Genomic DNA, 23,393 nt, shown 5'->3' on the forward strand with positions numbered 1-23,393 from the left:
TATCGTTATCATTTAATACATTCCAAAAGAAACCACATAAAACGAAATTTTTTATTGTTATCGAACCAATTCTTTTAGAGATATTAATACCGAGATTGCATTGTATAATGCCTTTAATTTAATGTTATGTTAAAAATTTTTACAATTTTATCCCCTCGACACCATCATTTATAAGAACAAAAGTATTTATGCACTTGGTTTTGCATAACTATTAATTTTGTTAAGAGTAGAAAATATTCAGATATTCAAATTGAATAAAAACAGAGTAGTATAAATAGCAAGCAGTAAAATAAATCTTCTCGGTATTGGACAGTTTCTACTTCTCAAAATATATTTTGTAATTATTTTTTATGCACCCCTTTACAATGATTCTTAAATCAAAATCGAGTAAAAAAAAGAATATACATTTCATTAGGTTTTCTTTTATCTGAAAACTTTAAATACCTTCTTATCCCATCCATTATAATTTTTTATTCTCAAAACACAAACTTCGTCTTTGTCACATACCACAAAACAGATCTCAATTATAACTATATAGATTCAATATTACCAACTACGCACTTAATCTGATCTTAATATTTACATAATTCTACGTTTTTTGTGTATGCGGTTCGAGTAATATTGGCAGTTTGTGAGCTCAAGTCTGCATTTTATCCTTTACCCATCCATTTTTTTTTTTTTTTTTGACGTATAAAAAAAAACAACAAATTTATTATCATAATTACAGCATAATCACGAGAGATCACGTGCACAAGATTTGTTTTTTATCTGTGCTTTTTATTTATCATGATAAAAAAAAAGGATGCATTGTCCACCAATACTTGATTTAGATGAGTCAAAAGTCAACACTGTCAAGTATTATCTAGTAAGCCCCACATTCGGTTGCCTTTCATGTTTCCAAACTGATCGAAACTATTGTATATCAGTGGATGTACTTTTTTGCTGCTTCCATTCCGATATTCTTGCTTTCAATTCGTTCACTGCAATGAAGCAAACAAGCAACCATTACACATAATAATCATAATAATGGACTAGAGACGTAAATTTAGTTTCACTTTATTTTCTAGTGCTTATCAGCGCTATTAACGACGCTTTCTTTTATTTATTTCTTACACATATTTCCTTATATTGCAAGACCTGCAATTAGCCTTTCTAGGCATAAGTCTATTGTCATTTCGTTTTATCAATTTTCAAAGTACGCTCGTGCTATAACGATCGTTAGTAATAATCAATAATAAACAATATTTAATTTACTGGACTTTAAATTTACAATTGCCAAATATGCGTACAATATTGGATTTGGAAGTTAGCGTTTGATTTTCATTTTCATATACATCATATGGTATATAGAAAGTTATAAAAACAGAGCGAGTAATTTTGCTGCAGGCATAGCATTTATAATTTATAAATATATGTAAATTTTCATTTCGAATTATCAAAATCAGAAACAACTTACTGGGGGCAAGCATATCCTCGCTGAGAGGCTGCCTACTAAAGGGATCGGTCGCGCTGTTGAGCAGATGCCGTATAATGACGTCCTTGTCCATGACAATGCCCGAGGGCAACTTGACGGGTTCCTCCATCAGCGTACCCATGAGGGGATCCTTGAACTCGTCGGGCGCGTCGTTGTAGTCCTCCTCGCGCGCCCGGTTATCGCTGGCGATCTGGGCCGCCTTCTCCGAGAGGGCGATGAATCGCTCGATCTCCGACGCCGACTTTATGGCCGATTTCTCGAGCTTGCTCGCCGCCTCCGCGAACAACTCCTTCGAGAAGGACCTCTGCAATTATTCGCACCATTTAGAAACGCACGAGCATATTATCTCTGGTCGACGCCTACTATTGGATCCTCGCAAGGCCGATATCAACTTAATAAGCGAACGTTCCCATTGATATCGACGGTCAGGTAAATTTAACAAGAGTACGTACCAAAGGCACAGACGCCTGCACTTTCAAAAAGTTTCAAACGAGTATCTGCATAAATAAGCCCCGCAAAAGAGTGGACATTAACGTCGAGTGTCGCGTATCAGTTTCATAAAAAAAAAAAAAAAAAAAAAAAAAAAAAAAAAAAAAAAAAAAAAAATTACATTGAAATCGGGCAAACTTCGATAATAATAAAAATATATCATCGATAAGCTGTGAGGGTAAAACTAGAGCTGAGAGTGGTGACGTTTATGATAATTAACGAATAATTAACGTGATGCGGCGTGTTACCGTAACAAAGTCTCGTAGAAAGTCTCGTAGAAAGTCTCGTGCAAAGTCTTACCTCGTCACTGGCCAAGGCAGCGGCAAACTTGTGACAATCGAGATGCAGGTAAATGTCGACGATGTGCCCCAGCAATGCTCTTGGCTCCCAGCCGTATTTTTGGGGTTTTCTCACTTTCAGATTCTTACATTTTGGCCCGCATAGCTGCTGCAAATTGAAGTTGAGCATGGCGCTGAGTCGACCCGAGAGCTCCGGACGCAAGAACGGCTCGGTGATCTGTATGGTGAGGTAGTGAAACATGGCGACGGTTTCCTTGGCGAGGGTAAGGTACGACTTCGCCTGACGCTCGTCCGTCGCCAATTGACGCGTGCGCGATTGCTGCTGATCTTGGTTGAAGGACGCCCAAGTCGACTGATCCGACATGATCTCCTGCACCTCGTGGATACGTTTAAGAGATTCGAGCGACTCGTCCAGCAGGAAAGTCGTATCGTTCATCAGCATGTTTATGAACTTGACGAATTGCTTGCCGTTCGAGCTCTCGCGGATTATCGAGGCCCTGTGCACCGGGCTCTCCCACATTGATTTCAGGATTAGGGAGATGTGGTAGCGTATGAAGAATTTGTCATAGAACTCGGACGATGACCCCGTCGTTTCGACGTCCGTATAAAATTTCATGAGGTTGGAAGCAAGAAGGAGATTCGAGAGCGGGTGCGCCATCACTTGCTTGTGCAAACTCTCCGTCAACCCCTGGAATATTAAAGTAGTCTTATTATTTATTTGCCTCGTTCGTGGTTTGTCGCGTTTCACTGTTTATCGATGAGTGCAAAATGTTAAACGCCGATAGCAAATACTAACACATACCTGAACGCTTGCATTTATTACAAATAGAACTTCGATTAATTTGGCAACCAAATAAGGATTTCGCATACAATCTTGAGCACATATCAGCACCAGCAGCCATGTAATAAGAATGGTATCGACGTTATTTACAACCACCTCAGGGCTAAATCTGCAAAAATGCATTACAATCAAAACCTTCATTACCTTAAATTATGCCAATCGTAAGTTCTTGCCATTAAAATAGAGTAACTTAATTGATTTAAAAAAAAAATTAAGGTTTTGCTATTCACGCTATTTGTCAATTGATTACGTTATATGAACAATTTAATGTAGGTACAAAATTGATATTTCCGATACTTGAAAATATAATTAAGATTTAACAAGATTTTGTGCGCTCTCTATTGTTATTAAATTTGCGCTATCTAAATTAACGTTGATCTATCAATTAAAAAATCAATGTATATTACATATATTAAATCAATGATAAAAGTCTACAGATATATAGTTTCCCGGTGAAAAATTAAAAATAGTTTATTAATTAAAAATAAGGAACGGTAATAGCAAGATCGATATTTTTTTTTTTTTTTTTTTTACAAAACATCTTTTACCATACGTTATAAATCTAGAGATTGTGTGAAAATTGTGAAAAACAGTAGCTGATTTAAAAATGTAGTACATAAAGACATTTCTCTAGGTCTAATGTTTGAATCATGTATTTGAATAGATTTTGCCCGTTCTTTGTTCGACAAATATCCACGAATTTAATCAACACTTTCTAATGACGGATTCCTCAAGTTCATTAATAGAAGTCATTTAAAAAATGGAAAAAGAGGGGGGGGGGAGTTTACGAATAATCGAAAAAGTTGTATGTTAAAGTGTGGTGAAGATAGAAGTAAACGATTTCATCAAAACAACCTAACATAATCTAGAATCGTAATTTCATATCTCTTGATTTTTCCCTTGTTCCAAATTGAGACTCAAATTGTAGCTTTTTATGTATTTATTATTTTTTTTTTTGTTATTAATATTTGCACTACTATAAGAGTTTAGTAATGCAAAGTTCTAAATCATTAATTCATTACATAATTAATACACGAATTTATAATATTTATTACAGTATTAGGAGAATTGATGTGACATTCGTAGGACGATTGGGTTAATGGCTTCTAGCTTTCTCTTTTTATCAAAATTGACTTACTGAAGTATGAAAAGTAAGAACTCGGCGATGTCCTCGATATACCACTCAGGCAGAGCGGTAAAGACTTTCGGCGTCTCGGAACGGCAATTTAATATATTCGACAGATTATTGTCGTATGCCAACTCGTTGACGTTTTCGACGCCGGTGAGGAGCTTCAACATCACTTCTGCCACCGAGGTATAGAAATGCAGTGACCTCCTCAGCAGAAGGGGATCGACCAAGCCAGCATCCGCGCACGCCTTAGCCTTGCCTAGTCTCTTTAACTGGTACTTCCATTTCTTAATCAGCTCCTTGTTCGGCATGTCGTGCATGGTATCTTTCCACTGGGACTCAGTCGCCTGCAGATCGTCGATCATCTTCTGCAGGTCGCGTAGAGTGCGCAACTTCTTCTGATATTTCTGGAGTGCCGGTATGAGTGCGATATGATGACAATGAAGAGTGAGGAACCAACATTGCGTCGGGAATTTAGCTTTTGTCCAATTATGGCCGCTTGTCTCAAGATCCTCCAGCCATTGCGTTACCTAGCGAATAAATAGCGAACTTTGATTCCCACAACGTTTACACAAACGAAGAAATATGAATTATTATCCGGGCGGATGCTTTGCTTTACGCATTCAGTTAACAAACAAACAAAAGAAAAAAAAAAAAAAAAAAAAACACCCCACGAACTACCTTTGTTAAACGATTCGATTTTAAATATTTTCTAAAGAGCTCTACTATTCGGACACAATTTCCTCGACCGATCTTCTTTCGCGTTTGTACGTATAAATTAAAATATTTTACTTAACGTTCTATTTCAGTATAAGAATAACAGTCGGAAAATAGCAATGCATGACAAACTCTCACCATTATAAATAACAATTAAAATATGTTGCCCGCGCAACAAAGTAATTAATCAATCATTTGACAAGCTTTTTCGAGTAATGCGAGCATTAATTTTATTTGAGTATCAAACCGATCAAACCGATCAAACCGAAGGTAAACTGCCCTAGAGTATTGACATCTCATATCTCGGTCAATCGATGGCCATTTAATCATTGGCATCGACTCCTCTACGTGATTGAGATTTGCGTATCTCTGAACCTTCAGCTACCTCATTAATGATCTATATGCCTCTCAAAGACTCGTGTCTTAAAAGATTTAACTCGTCGTTGCCATTAACGATAAATCATGTGCATCGGCAGTCGTATTGGTGCGTACCTCCTGCGAGGTAAGCTTCAGCCTTGTCTCGTTCTTGATATCGATAAGTGCAGTTGGATGAAAGGGATAGAGCGGATCTATCGTGTCGAGTTTTATTTTTACGGAGAGCATCTGGAGCACGGAGAGTACGTTGAGAGTAAAGCCATCACCAGCGAGGGAAAACTCCTCCGTCTGTATCTGCGTGCGCTTCTCATTATGGCGAAGTATGTCGGCTAGGTATGTGAGAGTCGACTCGCGACACGTGTTACTAGCGAGGATGGCGTGTAGAATCTTATGAAGCGATATTCGAATGCTTTCGAGCTCTTTCTGCAGGGTGAGGACCATCGACTTGTCCGTCGATGTGTTGCCATTGAAGAACTTTTCCGCTACCTGTGAATTATAGGTATTCGACAATAAGCTTATGAGTTGGTGGCGCAGTTGGTGGCGCAGTTGGTGGCGCCTTAATCGGCTGCACAATACCGAATAAAATAATCTTGTTAGATTGGTTATGAGATGAAACGAGCGTTCATTTCCGCTTTAGCTTTAAACGATAATAATTAATAATCATTAACGTTACAACGATCAAATAATATTCTCACTCGTATCACGCTGAAATTACACTGTCACATCCATTCGCTTCACATGACCGCGAGCTAATAAAAGCAACAGAGTCGAACTCGTCAATGCTTTACTATCAGCGTAGTCCATCATCTTTATGGCTTTTTATTATTATTACTATTATTATCATTAATATTATTATTACTATTATTTTTGTTGTTATTGTTATTATTGTCATTGTCGTTGTCGTTGTCGTTGTTGTTGTTGTTGTTGTTTTTTTTTTTTTAATGTCATAAGTATTCGGTCAACGCAATATTATATTCACACGGTGAAATAAGAAGCAAAGGCAAAAAATAACAAGAACGGAAAAAGTCAAATGTAAAGACCTTGGGCTGCTCCTCGGCGAATATAGAGACGGAGAAAAAGGGTCCGAGGAAGGAGGTCCTGGCGATCTCTCTGCCGACCGCAGGCGTCATAAGCTCCGGATTGAACTGCACCTGGCTGGTAATGAGGCGGCACGCGGGTCGGAGGTTACCACTGGGACCGCAGCGTATCTCGACGAGCTCCTCGAGGGCCTCGATCGGCCGCCTATGGGTGTTGCCGACGAGGCTCGCGCGCTGCATCGCCAGGTAGAGGCTCTGGAGTAGGGGCGTGAAGATGCGCTCGAAGGCCTCGGAGTTGCCTTGGTTGCGTGTGACGAGCTCGTGGAGAAAGCCCCGTGGCAGGTTCTGCGAGAGCATGTTGTTCAGGAGGGCGGATCGGCAACCGGCCCCGACTTCCGGCTGCTGGCATCCTGGCAGATGACCTTGGAGCACAAGGCTCGCGTACTGAACGCACTGGGCCCGGAGATTCGTTAACACCTCCGACAGCGGCGGCACGCTCGAGCGCTGAAACGCGACCCTTTCGTCAGCTGTTCCTCCGGACTTTGGAGCTCGAGTGGGGCACGCTTCCAAGGGATTTTATTCACGGCTACGCTACCCGATTGGCGCTGGTTTACCTTCTCTTACCTTCCCACTCGCTCGAGCCAACTGCTATTTTAATCGGCGCTTGACGCATAGGCGACACTTTTTTAGAGAGACGCTGCCAATTGCTTCACGACTACGATTGTTTTCAAGCTTTAGGGATCCTCAAAGCAAAGTCTCACTTATAAAAAGGGGAAAAAAACTTTGAAATAATAAATTCGCGTGCTGATTGTAATGCACGAGAAGCGCGCCGAGTGATTGAATCAGCCATTTGACGGAGAAAAGTCTAAGCCAATACCGTACAATTTAATACAAAAACTCATACTCGAAGGTGACTTTTAACGGGAGTGACGTCTATTATTCATTTATGGATTAATCGATAATCGAAGGGGGTTTTGTGATGGAAAAAATTATAGCGAATAGCTAATTGATGGGTACATCGGCAGCAAGGATAAGAGAGAATATAATTGTTGCTTTTTATAAGTGATTTACGAAAAATTTCTTTGATGAAGCAATTCGTGCATATTTCCCGTCCTTATTTAATTGAGATCAGCAATCAATACGAGCTAAACGGGCAAATAAAAACATTACAAAAATTCCAAATGACATCGGTAAATTTAGCCCATGATGATTATCTATAAGATTTTTTTTATATAAGAATACTTTGGCATTTATAGAATGAGGTATCCAGTCCGATTACTACTCACTCCGGACAATTGTCTTTTATCGCTTCAAATCATCAATGTTTAACTGTACTTCAACATTCTATATCGATGCTCCCTAATGATAATTATGTAAAGCTTTAAATACACGATGCTTACGAAATGTATTTAAGTATTTATATGAAAATTTACATAACAGTCCCCCCTAGCATTTAAAAAAATTAAGTACTGACGAAATTGATAAAGTGCTAAACATTTTTATCGTATTCAATTGACTAATTGTCATTCATTCGTTTATTAATTATGTTTATCAGGCGATAAGAAATAATGGTTTAAATTTTAGAGAGAGAGAGAGAGAGAGAGAGAGAGAGAGAAAATGAGAGAATGAGAGAATGAGAGAAACAATAATCAGAAATAAAAAATACGGATAATTATTCTTGAAAACTAATATATCGATAATAATCTACTTATATCTGATATCGATTTCATATTTCATTATCTAATAAATTCAATAAAAATTGCGCTCCCATTTTTAACTTTATCGCATCATATTTTACCACCGAGAAAGCTATCACTTGCTGTAAGCAATTATTATTATTTTTTATGTTAAAATGAAACAAAATGAGGACGAAACTTTTATCTGCTTCGGTAAAGCATTAAGAAACTGCGTTGTGGACGGGAACAAAATGAATAAAAATTACCAAACGAATTAAAAAGCTTTCGAAAGTAATTGTCAGTACGTACTGACATTATTTATTATTACATTTGCGTTAATGAATAAAAATGCGAATAGACGTCACGTATTTTGTCAATGAACGTTTAATTGTAATATTTCGTACCTTTTATTTAGAAATAAATATATCTGAGACCTGATAAACATCTCAATATTTTTAATAACACTCGTGAACTTTTCTGATTAATAAACAATTAGTTGCACTCGAAAATATTACGACTTAATAAATTATATAAGTCAATCTTTGTGTTGGCATTCTCTTATACGAAACATTACTAATATAATAATATAATTAATGAAGATTCTCTTTAATTTTATGTGCGTATATTAAAAATTAATTTACCTTATTAAAGTTTATGACTTTTTAAATACAAAGACAATCATTAATAATACAGTGAAAAATTATTAGACACGAATAAAATTATCTTCTAATTGTATTGTTTGTACAATAAGGTATCGTAATATCTAATAATGTAAATATTTTTTTTTTAAACAAACCTTGGGATGATTTCTTTCCTCGACAGCTACTCTGGCATAGGAATCTATTAAGTATGCGAGACTTTTTGAATGCGTGGACTGATCTTCGTTAGAGGCATTAAGTTGATTTGCCAATGGGTTTATTGAATTACTTGTAACCGGACTCAGCATTGGACTAGCTTTTGGATCATTTGGACTATCTTGACAATCTAAAGATATATCTATAGCTATGTCCTTTAAAGGATCTTCGCCATTAGCGAATTTGAATAAAACTTCCATTATTGCTTGATTAATGATGTCAGCGAAATTGTTACTGTTCGTTTCTGTTATATTTTTAGCGGTATCGGGAAGATATATCGTACCTCCCGTCGACGTTTTCCACGAGACGGAAAGCACTCGCGATATAACGGAATGAGCCTGTTCCAATGTTACTTCAACTGTACTGGAACTCGTCTGAAAATCCATTGTACTCGATAAACATTGCTCTAATATTAATCTAATACTGTTTATAGAAAAATATAAACTTATAGTTGTATTAATAGCATATGCCATTACCAATGAATTTCGAATTTGTCAAATTTTTGAAAGCTCGCTTGATAATCATAATTGAAAGATCAAGAATTTGTAATTGGGATGGAGTGGACACTTACCCTAGATCTTGGTGCAATTTCTTTACGATCCGTATCCTCTACTTCCATATTTTCAATACCAGAGTCGATATCAACACCAGACGAGTTGCAGTGCTTTTCACAATTATCTTGTATTTCCATTGGTGCTTTATTGTCTGGAAGCTGTAGCATTGACGGATCCGTGGAAGGCGAAGGTGAGATTGTAGCTGCTAGTAGAGAGGAAGCACCGGAAGGTCCAGCAGTCGAATTACTTTGCAACATAAGAACTCCAGTTTTTGGATCGCTGGAATTTGTAGATCCATTGCCAGGAGCATTGTCAAGGCTGACGAGGCGAGCTAATCGCCTGCGTCTTATCTAAAAAGGGTTTAATACAATATGGATAAAAAGGCTTGTCTTTTAAATGCACATCTATTATTTTAAAATAGATGCTTGATGAGGAAAAAATTTCATAATGTTATGTATAGAGAGGATTGGCACTCGTGCTGTAGAGAATGACACCTGTTAAAATGGGCCACGAGAGCACGGCCTAATTTCTCTCCAATGGAATTAAACTGTTGAATTAAACTAGCCATTCAAAATTCACAGCTCTAATTTACTTTAGGATTCTTTACATTAGAATCCAAATTTGTTAATGAATAATCGTCAGTATGGAGACCATTAATTTATAAAAAGAATGATTTTAATATTCATACATCTTGGACTGAAACAAAGAAATAAGATACTGCAAATTTTGATACAATGGTACATATCGCAGTTTTAGCCTTGAAAATTTTGTCAAACAAAGAGAAGGAAAGTATAATAAAAAAATTCATAGAAATACTATTTTTAACATAAGCAATCAAAGTAGCAGTAGAATAATATTAAGCGAAACTTAAGTTTATAATAATATTAATCGAGCTCGTTTTTGGTTCAACCTTTTGCGCTTGAACTGTTATAAAAGAGAAACAATTCAAATACGCTTTGAGAACATAATTTTGGACAAAAGCCATTTGTGTATGGAGGAAAATAAAATAAGAAAGACAGAATGAAGCTGTGTAAAATCGTATTATCACATTATATATAATAGCAAATAAATTAAGAAAATATTTGCTAAAACAAATAAGTGCTACAGTCTCTGTCATCTCTATTATTGAAAACACAAAGGATCCTCGCGTAGCGTTAACGTCACTCTCCAATTTATTCGATTGGAACAGCGGACGGCTAAACAAAAAATAAGCAAAGAGAACGAGGCTGTGGTAACATGGTTGGTGAATAGTAACCAACCATAACCAAAAAACTGAATAGAAAGTTAAAACTTCGCTGATAAAATAAAGGCCGTGGAGTATCTTGGCTAGGGGGAGGGGGGAGGGTGATGAAAAAAAAATGTAAATCACTCATACAAGGCTCTAGCGCTACTCACCTCCTCTGGATGTAATTCGCTCATGTCTACTCGATTGTGCGATAATAATTTCAACGAGGAGGAGGAGGACGGCGGCGGCGACGACGACGACGGCGATGTCGACGACGACGACGACGACGACGACGACGACCAAACAACACTTCCTTCGGGAATGACAGGTTTACGCAGAGCACAAACCCACTCTCGCTCGCAGCTCCCTTTTCTTACTTTCCTTTTCTCTCACCTATCTCCGTCTCCGTCACTGTCTCCGTCTCTCTCTCTCTCTCTCTCTCTCTCTCTCTCTCTCTCTCTCTCTCTCCCCCTCGACAACGCCGTTACCGCCGTGCTACTACTGCTATGCGCAGCAAATATCAGTCCACGGCCCACGACGATGAATTTACAAAATATTCGCGCACGAAGTGAATCGACTATCGTAAACTATTATCTTAATCTATATTTCTCACTGCAGCTGGTAATGCCCGAGCGAACAAAGAAGCAAGCGATGATACTCTACAATTGGCTTTGTTATTATTACTCTCGATGCGAGCCTCTTTCCTTCTTTAGCGCTGCTAACGAGCGAGCGAACACCCGCAACTCGTACGCTCCCCAATAACTTCCTTCAAAACAGCTGAAAAATTCTCGCGAACTGCGACTGCACGACGTATTAGAAAAGCGCAGACTCGTCCCGGCGACGACGGCAATAACAATGACGACGACGACGACGTCGACGACGACGTCGACGACGACGACGACGACGACGACGACGACGACGACGACGACGACGACGACGACGACGACGACGACGACGACGACGACGACGACGTCGACTACGACATCGACATCGACATCGACATCGACATCGACAACGACGACGACGACGACGACGACGACGACGACGACGACGACGACGACGACGACGACGACGACGACGACGACGACGACGACGACGACGACGACGACGACGACGACGACGACGACGACGACGACGACGACGACGACGACGACGACGACGACGACGACGACGGCGACGACGACGACGACGACGGCGACGACGGCGACGACGGCAACGACGTCGACTACGACAACGATGACAACTAAAGCGGTAGCGGCAGCAGCGTCAGCAAAAGCAGCGGCGGCGCAACGCAACGATCTCAGTGCGCTTCTTTACGGGACTGTCCTGCGTATGGGGACATACATAGATGGAAATTTGTATACATGAAAAGAAGCTGACCACCGTGGAATAATACGATGACTCTTGCGCATGACCGAGCGGAAATGAAATATTGCTTTTTCGATATGTCTTCCGCTCGATCCTCGGATTCCTCTTCTCTTTATGATTTATTTATATTTCGACTCGCTCGAAAGCTCGACGCGAGCAACACAAGCACAATTACGCTCGACAATTCGAGCTTCGCGCTTTCCATCCCTATCTAATCGAAAGCCGTTATGTGCCCATTGCGAAACTACGAAGATAATTAGGACTCTGTCATGACAGAGAGAAAGAGTAGGTGAGAGTGAGAGAGAGAAAGAGAAAGAATGACAAGCAATAAAGATGAGCACTGACATGCATAGAACGCGAGTGAGTTATCACATCATGTGCATACAATGTAGTAATAATAATAACAACAGCAGCCCGACAATTTTCTTATTTTTTTATGCTAACAATGTAATATTTAATTTTAACTCTCCGACGCTACTAGTTACAATCAATAATTCAATAAGATTACTCTATGAATTAATACAAAATTGTTAGGCCTACGGAATAATCAAATTACACTTAACTCATTTTATTAATTTTATTACAAAATATTCCCGTATATCGATATCGTTATCATTTTAAAAAAGTTTTATAATAAATAAGCTTATTTATCTTATGTATTGTCGACCTTTGCGTTCGTATGAGCTTTACATTCATCGCGCAATTCGCTTAAACCTAACGGAGCATTTAAAACTGATAAATTTCTTTAAATACGCGATAAAAGCATGGCAACTCACGTCTAACGAATTAACGCCAAAGTTTTTCCACATCGTATTGCAATATACAAATGAAATTTATTCTCATAAGCTCTTAATAATAATAATAATAACGACAAACAATAACGACAACAATAACGATAATAATAACGATAATAATAAGAATAATAATAATAATAATAATGATAAAAATAATAATAATGATTGGTATTTTACATTATTCATGTAGAAATAAAAATGGAAAGGTTATTAATGTTATAAGTGGCTAATGTAGTCCGAAGATGGCGAAGTTGCATGAGCTTTGCATTAGATTCGCGTCTCGATATTGTTTTCTCCAAAATTTTCAAATCGTACGAATTTCGCGCTACTCTGACCGTCAATCACGACTCTCAGCCCACGCATATCTTCTCTAATGAAATCATGTAATGTCACCGCCTCGAACCGTCAAAATTCTCAGCATTTTCAACAAAGCGCTGACAGCGCGCAAGCTTAGCAAATCGAAATAGTTACGTCAGTGGGTAGCACACACATGCAACTAACTGCTGCTTAGCTAACTTGGCTACGTCGGATCTCTAAAATTTCGATCCGCCATTGTTGTGTCTTTCGTGCACGTAGTTCGTACATCATTGTGCTCAAGCTTAACAAGATATTATATCAATTGAGAATCGTTAAGGAATTAGAAGCGTGTAATTTGGTCGGTTTTCTCGCGAATATTTGGGGATAAATTTGAGCAAATTGTTGAGAACGCAAGGAGGGACGAGCGGAAGTAATCGTCTGATCGTAAAACAAAATTTCAGAGCCTTTAATAAGAAAGCGTATTAAGCAGTCAAACAATGTCGCTCTTTGGCTCACTAGTTGGCGACTTTGAGGATGATCCTTTCTTCGGGTAAGTCGGTTTATTTATTTTGTAGTCGCGAGCGCCTTGACGCTTGCTTGACGTCCTTTTTGTTGCCCATCGATTATCCTATTTTACCTTTCAAAATCTTGTCGAAATGGCTTGATTATCGAGCGAAAAACAACATGCGCTTGCATAGAGTGTCTTGTAAAGTTTGGCATGTATCACATTGTCTTTGAGAAAAGATCGATCGACATAATTAAGATTTCTTAATAATTTCTAATTTGATTAATTTACATATCAATTATAAGTTTTGAGTGTATTTGATGCATTTGATGGGTTATACTGTTATTACGCTGTATTTAATAATATACCGATATAAAGACAATATTTTAATGAGATTTTCAACGGTTAATTTTTTATTCCGATATTTTCGTAATGTATACATTTCGTTATGTTTGTACTGCTTGATTATGGTAAATTACATTTTTTTCTTTCATCGTATTTTTCAAATATCTTTGTACATTGTACTCGGTGAGTGTATGAGTATGTCAAAATACAAATACAAATCATTGTAAATAAATCAATATTTAGTGTCGTTGTGCGATAATTTATTTAAATGCATAAAATTTTTTCACCGACGTAGGCGTCGATTAGATCTGCTCAATTTATGACAATTGATCGTATGATGGTAATTTAAGATGATGAGAATGAGAATAAACGCTCTTTTGAGAATGTGCGTTAGTCATATTTTGTTGATACTAGGTCAGGTGGTATCCATGTTTATAATCGGGCAATCTTAGTGCTTCATGCTAATAATAAATAAATGGTAAATTTATGCTAGAGCGGATAAACGTATTAAAAATGGATTAAAAATTTGATGTCAAATACTTTTTGTTGGGTCGATTTTGATTCGGCGTAGATTCAATGTTGTAAATTTATAATAATTTCTGCCCTGGTTAAATGTGGCATCTTAAAAGTGAGAGTAACTTTATTATAAATAAATTTATTTACAGGTCTCATATGCAGTCTATGCAACGAATAAATAGCATGATGAATTCCATGTTTGCCGATCCTTTTGGACTCATGGGTCCCCCTGCTATAATGGATAGTCATCATCATCATCCCCAGAATAGAATGGCCCAGATGCAAATGATGCCGTTTGGATTTCCAGCCATGCAACCGCTATCGATGGGGCGATTGTTTTCAGATTTGGTATATTTGCATTAAAAGCGATAAGAATTACAGCAATTATGGAAAAAATTATACAATTTGGCTCTTATAGAAATATTGAAAAATCAAGAATGTTTGATTTTGTTTATGGTCTTTCCTTTATTTATCGATCGACGGTATTACTTGAATTACTCTTTTCAACCATTTTCTACATAAACAGCGCAACGTACTTGTCAATATTATTGTACAAATATCCAAAACAGTTTATAAAACACTATAAATGCATTTTATAAATAATTCATAGTATATGACGATAATACTGACAACAATAGTAATAAATAAAATTAATTATCTTTCTAAATTAGTATAAAAAATTTTATCGTGTACTTTAGATATATAATTTACTTTGAACGACTTGAAAGCAACTGATTTCAATCAATATTACTTAATACTTCTTTCGATATTAAAACGTGTAGTTTTAACGATAGAACGTTTACAGGGAAATATGGGTCAAAATCCAAACTGCCATTCCTATACTAGCAGCTCTATCATGACAATGACTAGTAGTCCCGATGGACGTCCTCAAGTATATCAAGAATCAATGTCGACGATGACTGCACCAGGTGGTGTCAAAGAAACAAAAAAAACTGTCAGCGATTCGCGTACTGGAACTCGTAAAATGGCAATTGGTCATCATATTGGAGATAGGGCACATATTCTCGAACGCGAGCATAATGTTCATAACGGAGAGCAAGAAGAGCATCAAGAGTTCATTAATCTCGAAGAAGGTGCGAAAATTTTTTCTTTACTTAATTATCGATATTTAGCTTAGCCCTTATATATTCGTATAATTTTCTAATTTTGAAATGTTTAATTATTCATTCAAATGACGGTGTGTGATTTTTTGTTTCTAGATGATGCCGAAACATTTAATAAAGAATGGGAAACTAAAACTAAACACTCGATGGGTGCTATTACTGCTCCATCTTATAGATCTCAAAATCCTTACAGCAGAGCTCAACATGAAAATAAACAATTGGCTTTGCCCAGTACCGTGCCAACAAGGTTAGTAGGAATATATATCAGCATGCTATTAAATTGTAAATAATTTATTGTCCTTAAGTAAAAGCTTTGTAAGGTAAGCCTACATAATGCTTAATACATAGGTATTCAATTTGTAAAGTTGTAGAGAAAAACTTTAAAACTTTGACTAATCATAAAATTATGTTTTCTCGTTCTAAAATAATACATTTGCTCGACAGATCCAAGAAATTAAGAAGAAAAAATTATGGAAGCAAAAAGAATTTCAAATTATGAGTTTACTGATTTATAAATACAAGATTTGGATTTTGCCCTCTTATTATTATTTTTTGATTTTATGTAAAATCAAAGGCATTAATAAAAATATATAAATATTTTAACAAGAATTCTTTTTATTATTTTCTGATATAATCGAGCAAATATACGTATACAAATTACATGCATGTGGAATGCTTTTAATAATAAGCAATTGAAAACATAATAAATAATTTTACACTTAATATAATTATATTTTCTAATTTTTATTTTGTAATGATTTATTTATAATTTTTTCTTATGTTCTGTTATTTGTAATGGATTTCTGTCAATGGTCGTTGCATAATATAGTAGTCGTCAATCTAAGCATCCCTCAAAACCAGTAAATACGCCTAGACGTACAGTAAGACCTTCGTTGTCTTCTAGATCAAAAACTGCAAACTCTAGTTCGCGGTAAGTTTCTTACAGCTTCAAACAAAAATGTTGCATGCATTTTTTATATCTTAGATACTTAATAATTAGATACTTTACAAGCAAAGATCATTATTTTAAATTACATTTATATAACGAGCCTAGTCTTTAACAATAACGAATCAAAATAAAACGATAATTTTCCAAAAGTTTTAACGTTCGATGTTTACTTTAAAATTACAAATACTGCTCTTTAACTTGTAAGAAATTTCTCATGAAAATTTTAATATTATTGTAGATAATGTAGCACAAATTTCCTACACTATAATTGACATTAAAGGGAATTTATTTTCAAAACCGTCGAAACGATATAATAGTAACGTAGTAATTAATAATTATATAATCAAAAATACACATTGTCTCTTCACCAATCAATATGTTAATTTAAAAGTTATAATGATTAGCCATTTGATATTCTAATAATATATACAAATGCTATTAAAGTTTTTACAATACAAAAATCTTTTCATGAGAAAAATAATAGATACAGCTTGTTTGTGCTTTGACCGATGCTTATGGATAAATTGCCTTTCTTTTGAAATCATGTCTCACTTGCTTGTAAATATAATACGCTTCGAAAATTATAGAGAAACCTGTTGGAATCCATTGCGTTGTATAAAAATTAAATTACATAATTGCAAGTTTATTCGTTTTTTTTTTTTTTTTTTTTTAATCGATTAACGACAAGAATTTTTCGATATTATATTGCCTTTCAAATGCAAACTTTTAAACAAATGACTCGAGGATTTAACTTTTTTACAGCTTATTCTAACTCGTTAATACTCTTATAATAATAATAATTATTATTATTATTATTATTATTATTATTATTATTATATAGATTTATTGATTATACATACATATTGATTGACGCGAGATTTTAACGTTTGTAAGCCCTAAATAATTCAAATGATCCTCGATGCCTAAGAATAAAATAAAAAAAAATTGATGCCGATAGTAGATTTCAATTTGTCCTTCGATCGTTTAAATTAATGTTGAAAGAATTCAAAGGAAAGAAAAATGTATCTATCCTTTTATAATTATATGACATACAATACATCGACAAATCGTTTTAAATATTCGAAAATTCGTAAAAGCATTTTTATCACCTTAATGCATTTAACATCGCTAACAATAAAATTAAAAAAATAACGCTTCTCTTTGTCATTGTACACCTTTTCCGGCACATAATAAACAACATTTATAACAGTTTTTGTATAACTGAGCTTGTAACTGTTGTTAGCTCAGAAATTGGCTGCTTTGTTTAATTACAATAGTAATGTAATAGGAATGTATGAAAAATATTTAATGGTTTTAAGCCCGATATTTGCAATAGCACGAGTAACGTGTATTTATCAATCAATAATGAAACTCTTGGGGCATTTATAATAACAATCCATACCAAAGTTCATACGATTAAAAAGTCTTCGCCATCAATCATCAATCCAATGAGATTTAATTATTATTTTATTTCTAGCCTTTGTTTGCACATTCAATTAACAACTACACAAACACCGGAGATTTGTATATTTAATCGTCTCCTACAAAATATTCCCGTCGCTTTTACTTGGCATACCCGTGAAATCGTATAATTCTCAAAAGTAAACAGTCTTTGTGCTGAAAACATCGATTTTGTCCTTCCAAGAACGTGGATAAACGGCCAACTGCTCCGATGAGTCAGAACAAAAGCCATCGACTACGAGTAATCCGTCCGACGCGTAATTTCCAATGCGAAAGCCTCAGTTCGAAGTTCACCGCGATTATTAATAAAATACTCTCCATCCTCTCGTCTGCATTTACTATTTGTCTTTAATTTTGGGTTTTTTTTTTTCCTTCAGAAAATAATATTGATTTGTTTAAATGCTTAGCAGGCTCGCAAATAAATGACAGAGCAGAAAGATTAATGTTAACAAACAATATCTAACGATCCATTTATTTTAATACTGGAATATAATTTGTCGAATAATTAAGTAAGCATTGTGTGCATCGTACAAATGCTAATACAAATACTGAATTAAGTTTAATTATTGTTGTTAATTGATGAGATAACGTGACAAAACAAATACGCCAACCTTTGGTTTTTATCTTCGTAGGCTTAATTTATAAAAGATAAATGATCACTTGAAGATTAAAAATATAATAACTTCTTCCTTGTGCTTATGATAAATTTTCAGGCAAATGAGATTATGCATCATCGATTGTTAAAAATCTTAATTATTTAAAAAATTACCATTGCAAAGATATTTTTGATAAATTAATTTTAACGCTCGTTACTCGTTTAACAAAGGTATTTTCAATTATCATTCTTTTTCATATATTTTAAAATATTAATATTATAATTTCGAAAAGATAGTAAAGCACAACGATAGATGGTACAAATGTTTTATTAAGTATTAAGTATTCTATTTGTTTAATGATTGGGCAATATTTATACAAAAGAGAAAAAAACCGTTCGTAATATGTTGACTAATATATCGCAGCTTTGTATATATTAACGAAAATGTAATTTTTTATATAAATAATTAGAGATATTTTAAATCGAAATATGATTTGTAAAATTTTTATATTATACGTTAAAATTGTAACCGCTGACAAATACTTTTCATTTTATGAGTTTATGAGTAAAATTATCAATTAAACGACATTAAGTAATAACCTGAAATAGTAATTATAATAATTATCGTTATTATTGTATGCTTTGATGAAGATCAAATGACAAATGTATATATATATATATATATATATATAAATATGTGCATATGTACATGCATATTCTATGTATATATAAATTGCTATTTGATTTTGAAAATAATTAGTTACCAATCAAATTGCTATCTTTTATACCGCATTGACCTACAAACTTTTAACTGAAAGGTTTGGCCGCATGCTTTTCTGCCTATAATATCATTACGTTAATAGTTTATCTTAATATTTAACACATACGCGACAAAATATATTTATCTTTTACATACGTTTATTAAAAGTCACGTTTAAAAAATAATATTTCAGCTTGCAAAAATAATGGAAGAATCCGATAGCCAAGAAAGTTCGGATAGGGACATTGAAATACGCTGAAGGTACACAAAATGACGGACTTTCGATTTACCTTTATAACGAAAATCAATGTTTGTTCTATATTAGAGTAAATATTGATTTTTCTGAACGTGATATATGGAAAAATTTTTAATTAATCTACGACATATTTTTATACATTCCAATTGTAGCTGCAATCGAGATAATTAAAATACATAAGAGAGCGCAGGATTTCAACCTTCATTCCATTTATTTGATTTTTAATATTACACTAGCAAGGGAACTACTATTTTTCATGTGAAATAACCTTAATTGTATTATTCTAAATATTGATCACGTAGTATTAAATAAATTTCTCCTGTATCCATTACATCATTTCCTATATGCCACTAAATGAAATTATAAAGCTATGATGTAACTAGATCAAATATAATGATTTTCAATAACACGTGACTATGATGTAAGCCAATACGAACACTTGCAAAAATAATGAAGTTTAAAAGAATTATATAAAATCCTTTTACTTTACAAATAATTTTTTTTTTTTTTTTAAAGTCAACGTAAAATTTAGCGAATTAACCATATCTGATAAGTAAATGTCTTAAAAGGCTTGGATAAATTTTTGTATTTATATTAAAATATTTTTACATTGGTTTATTAACTAAATTTCAATAATAGCCGTAAAGGTCCTGTGCTAATAATGTTTATTTTCAATTTTGAAATACATCAATTTAAATATGAATTTTTAATTCGCTAGTTATGCTACGTATCGACATATAATATTTATCAAAAATTTAAACGTTTGTATTATCGAGAGATGAAAGTATTACGCAAGAGAATATTTAAAATTGAACTATTTAAATAAGATTGTATTTCGTCACTAATTATATCAATAGTGATAATAGATGACATTATGGTCAGTATCAAGCATTAAATTTATCGCTATGACAAATGACAAATACTCATTTTTCTTATAATAATATGCATGCGCGTGCGTATATGTGTATGCGTGTATGGTTTAGATAAGGTTATTTATAATAAAATTTCATGTGTAATATGAAAAGTATTCTTAAAGAAACCGATTACCGCTATTTATTTATTTATTTTTTTTTTTTTTTGCATGTGGCCAAAAATCTTTGTATAAATAATATATGTAGTAAAAATTTTATTTAAATACATTTGTAAAAAAGGACTGAAACTGGTATGGAATATCTTGTCTTATGTCTATTGCAGGTACAGCGACATATAATTACATGTTAAAAACATAGTACGCGGTGACGCTTGCGCATCGTAAGTACTTTAAACTGATTTCTTGTAATAACAGAATGTACCTATACCTTTTTTCCTGTTTTACAAAATGTACTTTGAGAGTTAAAACTAATATCAAAGCTTAATCCAATAAGAAGGCATTTAATAACGCTGATATTAAGCGTCATAATGAAATTTACTTTTATGATACAATTTTTAAATACTTTCCATTAATGATATACAATAATGTCCGAGATACAAAGTGATGTTGAACATGTGTCTATTTAAAAAACGTATATGTCCGATATTTTTTATTTATCATTATTGTATCCGTCATCATAATCATTATCATTATCATCATCATCACCAACATAATTATCATTATTATTGTTATTATCATTATTATTAATGTAGTATGGTATTGTTTATATTATGACTTTTGGAACATAATATTCCAATTTATATACAGATTTTCTTCTTATTTTTTAATTTTATTTATAAAGTTTGTTGGTATCTTACTCTATAGTAAATCTGATTTGATTTTGATTGTTAAATTTTTGTTTCAAATTATCTTAAAATCGTCAATGATTAGATTATTTAATAAAACTTTCTCTTCCTTTTTTGTTACTTTTAACTTTAGTATCTTTTGTACTTTTCTGTACTTTATAACTGTAGTATTAATTTTTGTATTACGTACTTATGACATTTTTCTTAAGTTGATCATCTGGACCTTTTTATATAAATTACATATATAATTTAATTGTCAATATTACTAAGTAAATACTTGAATATTTTAATTTCTTTATTCTTTGTTATATAATGCGTCTATGCATTTTTGTTTTCTATTCATTTTACGATGTATTTTTTTACCAAATCGATAATTCAAGAAGAATTTAATTGGCGTTCGATGTACTTTTACTGCATGTGATAAAATATGCTGATATTATTATTTTATTTTTTCTGGTATTTAAGTTCGAAATAATAATAACAACAATAATAATAAGAATATTGAACATAATAATCAGTTCTTTAAAAACTCGTTTTTTAATTCTGTAAAATCTGAATTTTTAATGCTATAACGATCGAATGTTTATACAAGTATTTGTAAAAAAATAAAAAAATACTCCTTTACTCAAACATTTAGGAATTGAAGAATTAGCAGACTGTAAAATTTTGAAATTTATATAAACTTTTTTAAAGATATTCGAAACTATTAAAAAAAAAAAAGTTTCTTTCATCATTTAATTCAATATTATGAATTTTTAAACTTCTTGCCCTAATAAAATGGCTTAAACGAGTATGAGAAAAGGTCGATTGATTGTAAATAATGATAAGTAATGTTTTAATCCATTGCACTTAGTCTCAATCATTCAAATATTACAAAGAATTTTCGTTAATTATTTTTTTTTTTATTTATTTTTATGAAACCCGCATCACATGCGTTAATTGTAAAAACAATTAACTTTAGGGCTTACGCCTTTTTTTCAGCAATTTAATTCTTTATTTAAAACACTCGATTAGCCACAATTTTTATAATAATTGCACTTTGTCAGACTGACTTTAATTGATTATTTATTTTTGTGATAATTTTTGATAATAATGAGAGAGAGAGAGAGAGAGAGAGAGAGAGCAACGATAATACGCTGATGAAGTGACCGGGAACATTTGTAAAAGTTGCAAAAACGTTTGACTCAATTAATTAACGTAACAAACAGTACTCGTAATTGGCCAGCGGAGACAATCCGTATCCATCACGTATTCGGGCCAAGTAACAAATAAAGTCTCTCCGATGTTTCAATTAACAAAACAAAAAAAACAAAAAAAAAACAACAAAAAAAACACGTGGACTGTCCATAACAAAACTTTGTAAGAACCAAACAAGTTGCAATGAAGCTCAATTACAAAGCTACATTAAGTGCTATCCCATCCCAAATCCAATATCAATTACCACATCTGCTTGTGAACGGCTGATAACCATTGGCACTTTCGATTTTCTTTCAAGATCCGCCGAGAGTACCAGTACCAGTACGAGCTCGACTAGCAAGGCCGCCGCCGCCCCATTAGAATCACCCCAGAACCTGAGCACGACGAATCGGAAGCGAGAGCGCAGCCCGGATCCCAAGAACAGAAGCAAGAGCAAACGCAAGTCGACGCAAGTCAGCGCCGACGATTAGAACAAGACGCACCAACTGGTCATTTCACCGCTGACGACGATCCCTCTTACCCGCCTCATCCATATCCATCCTTTCAATTATTTTAATCACGTAGATTGTGTCGCGTGGCCCATTGTAGCCAGCCCCGAGGACGATACATTTTAAAAGCCAAATTCGCTAATGCGCGTGCATATATCGGTGCGCGTCGTATGGGATGAAAGTCGACTAAGTATTACAGAGGGCCATATCTTTGTATTTCATATATTGTTGGGAAATTGCGTTTAATATACTCCATCGGCTGACATCGGTGGCTTTACTTTGTCGGATCAACGACTTTCAAGAAAATCGTGCGTCAATTTCGCGATTTCGGTTTATTATCATTTCAATTTAT

The 23,393-nt window shown here is 34.3% G+C and overlaps 2 protein-coding genes across 5 annotated transcripts; one reads left to right on the top strand and one right to left on the bottom strand.

The window, feature by feature from the left end:
• Positions 1 to 683: 683 nt before the first annotated feature.
• Ube4B (Ubiquitination factor E4B) lies at positions 684 to 11,070 on the bottom strand. The gene is made up of 10 exons (XM_011503766.1): positions 10,841 to 11,070; positions 9,463 to 9,795; positions 8,834 to 9,265; positions 6,365 to 6,865; positions 5,442 to 5,810; positions 4,242 to 4,762; positions 3,065 to 3,212; positions 2,264 to 2,950; positions 1,457 to 1,778; positions 684 to 980 (listed from the first exon to the last, which is right to left on the bottom strand). The coding sequence occupies exons 1-10, from the start codon at positions 10,862 to 10,864 to the stop codon at positions 913 to 915; spliced, it is 3,405 nt and encodes a 1,134-aa protein (XP_011502068.1). The 5' UTR covers positions 10,865 to 11,070; the 3' UTR covers positions 684 to 912.
• Positions 11,071 to 13,309: 2,239 nt separating this feature from the next.
• On the top strand, positions 13,310 to 23,254 carry Mlf (myeloid leukemia factor). Of its 4 annotated transcripts, XM_011503769.1 has the most exons (7): positions 13,310 to 13,679; positions 14,645 to 14,843; positions 15,301 to 15,589; positions 15,716 to 15,866; positions 16,449 to 16,550; positions 20,835 to 20,891; positions 22,852 to 22,932. In XM_011503769.1, the coding sequence occupies exons 1-6, from the start codon at positions 13,627 to 13,629 to the stop codon at positions 20,848 to 20,850; spliced, it is 810 nt and encodes a 269-aa protein (XP_011502071.1). In that variant the 5' UTR covers positions 13,310 to 13,626; the 3' UTR covers positions 20,851 to 20,891; positions 22,852 to 22,932. The 4 variants fall into 4 exon arrangements, with proteins under 4 accessions (XP_011502071.1, XP_011502069.1, XP_011502070.1 ...); XM_011503767.1 differs by lacking the exon at positions 20,835 to 20,891 and having other exon boundaries at positions 22,852 to 23,254; XM_011503770.1 differs by lacking the exon at positions 16,449 to 16,550 and having other exon boundaries at positions 13,311 to 13,679.
• Positions 23,255 to 23,393: the final 139 nt, after the last annotated feature.

This window comes from Ceratosolen solmsi, unplaced genomic scaffold (assembly GCF_000503995.2).
Source record: "Ceratosolen solmsi marchali unplaced genomic scaffold, CerSol_1.0 scaffold48, whole genome shotgun sequence".
Classification (NCBI taxonomy): domain Eukaryota; kingdom Metazoa; phylum Arthropoda; class Insecta; order Hymenoptera; family Agaonidae; genus Ceratosolen; species Ceratosolen solmsi.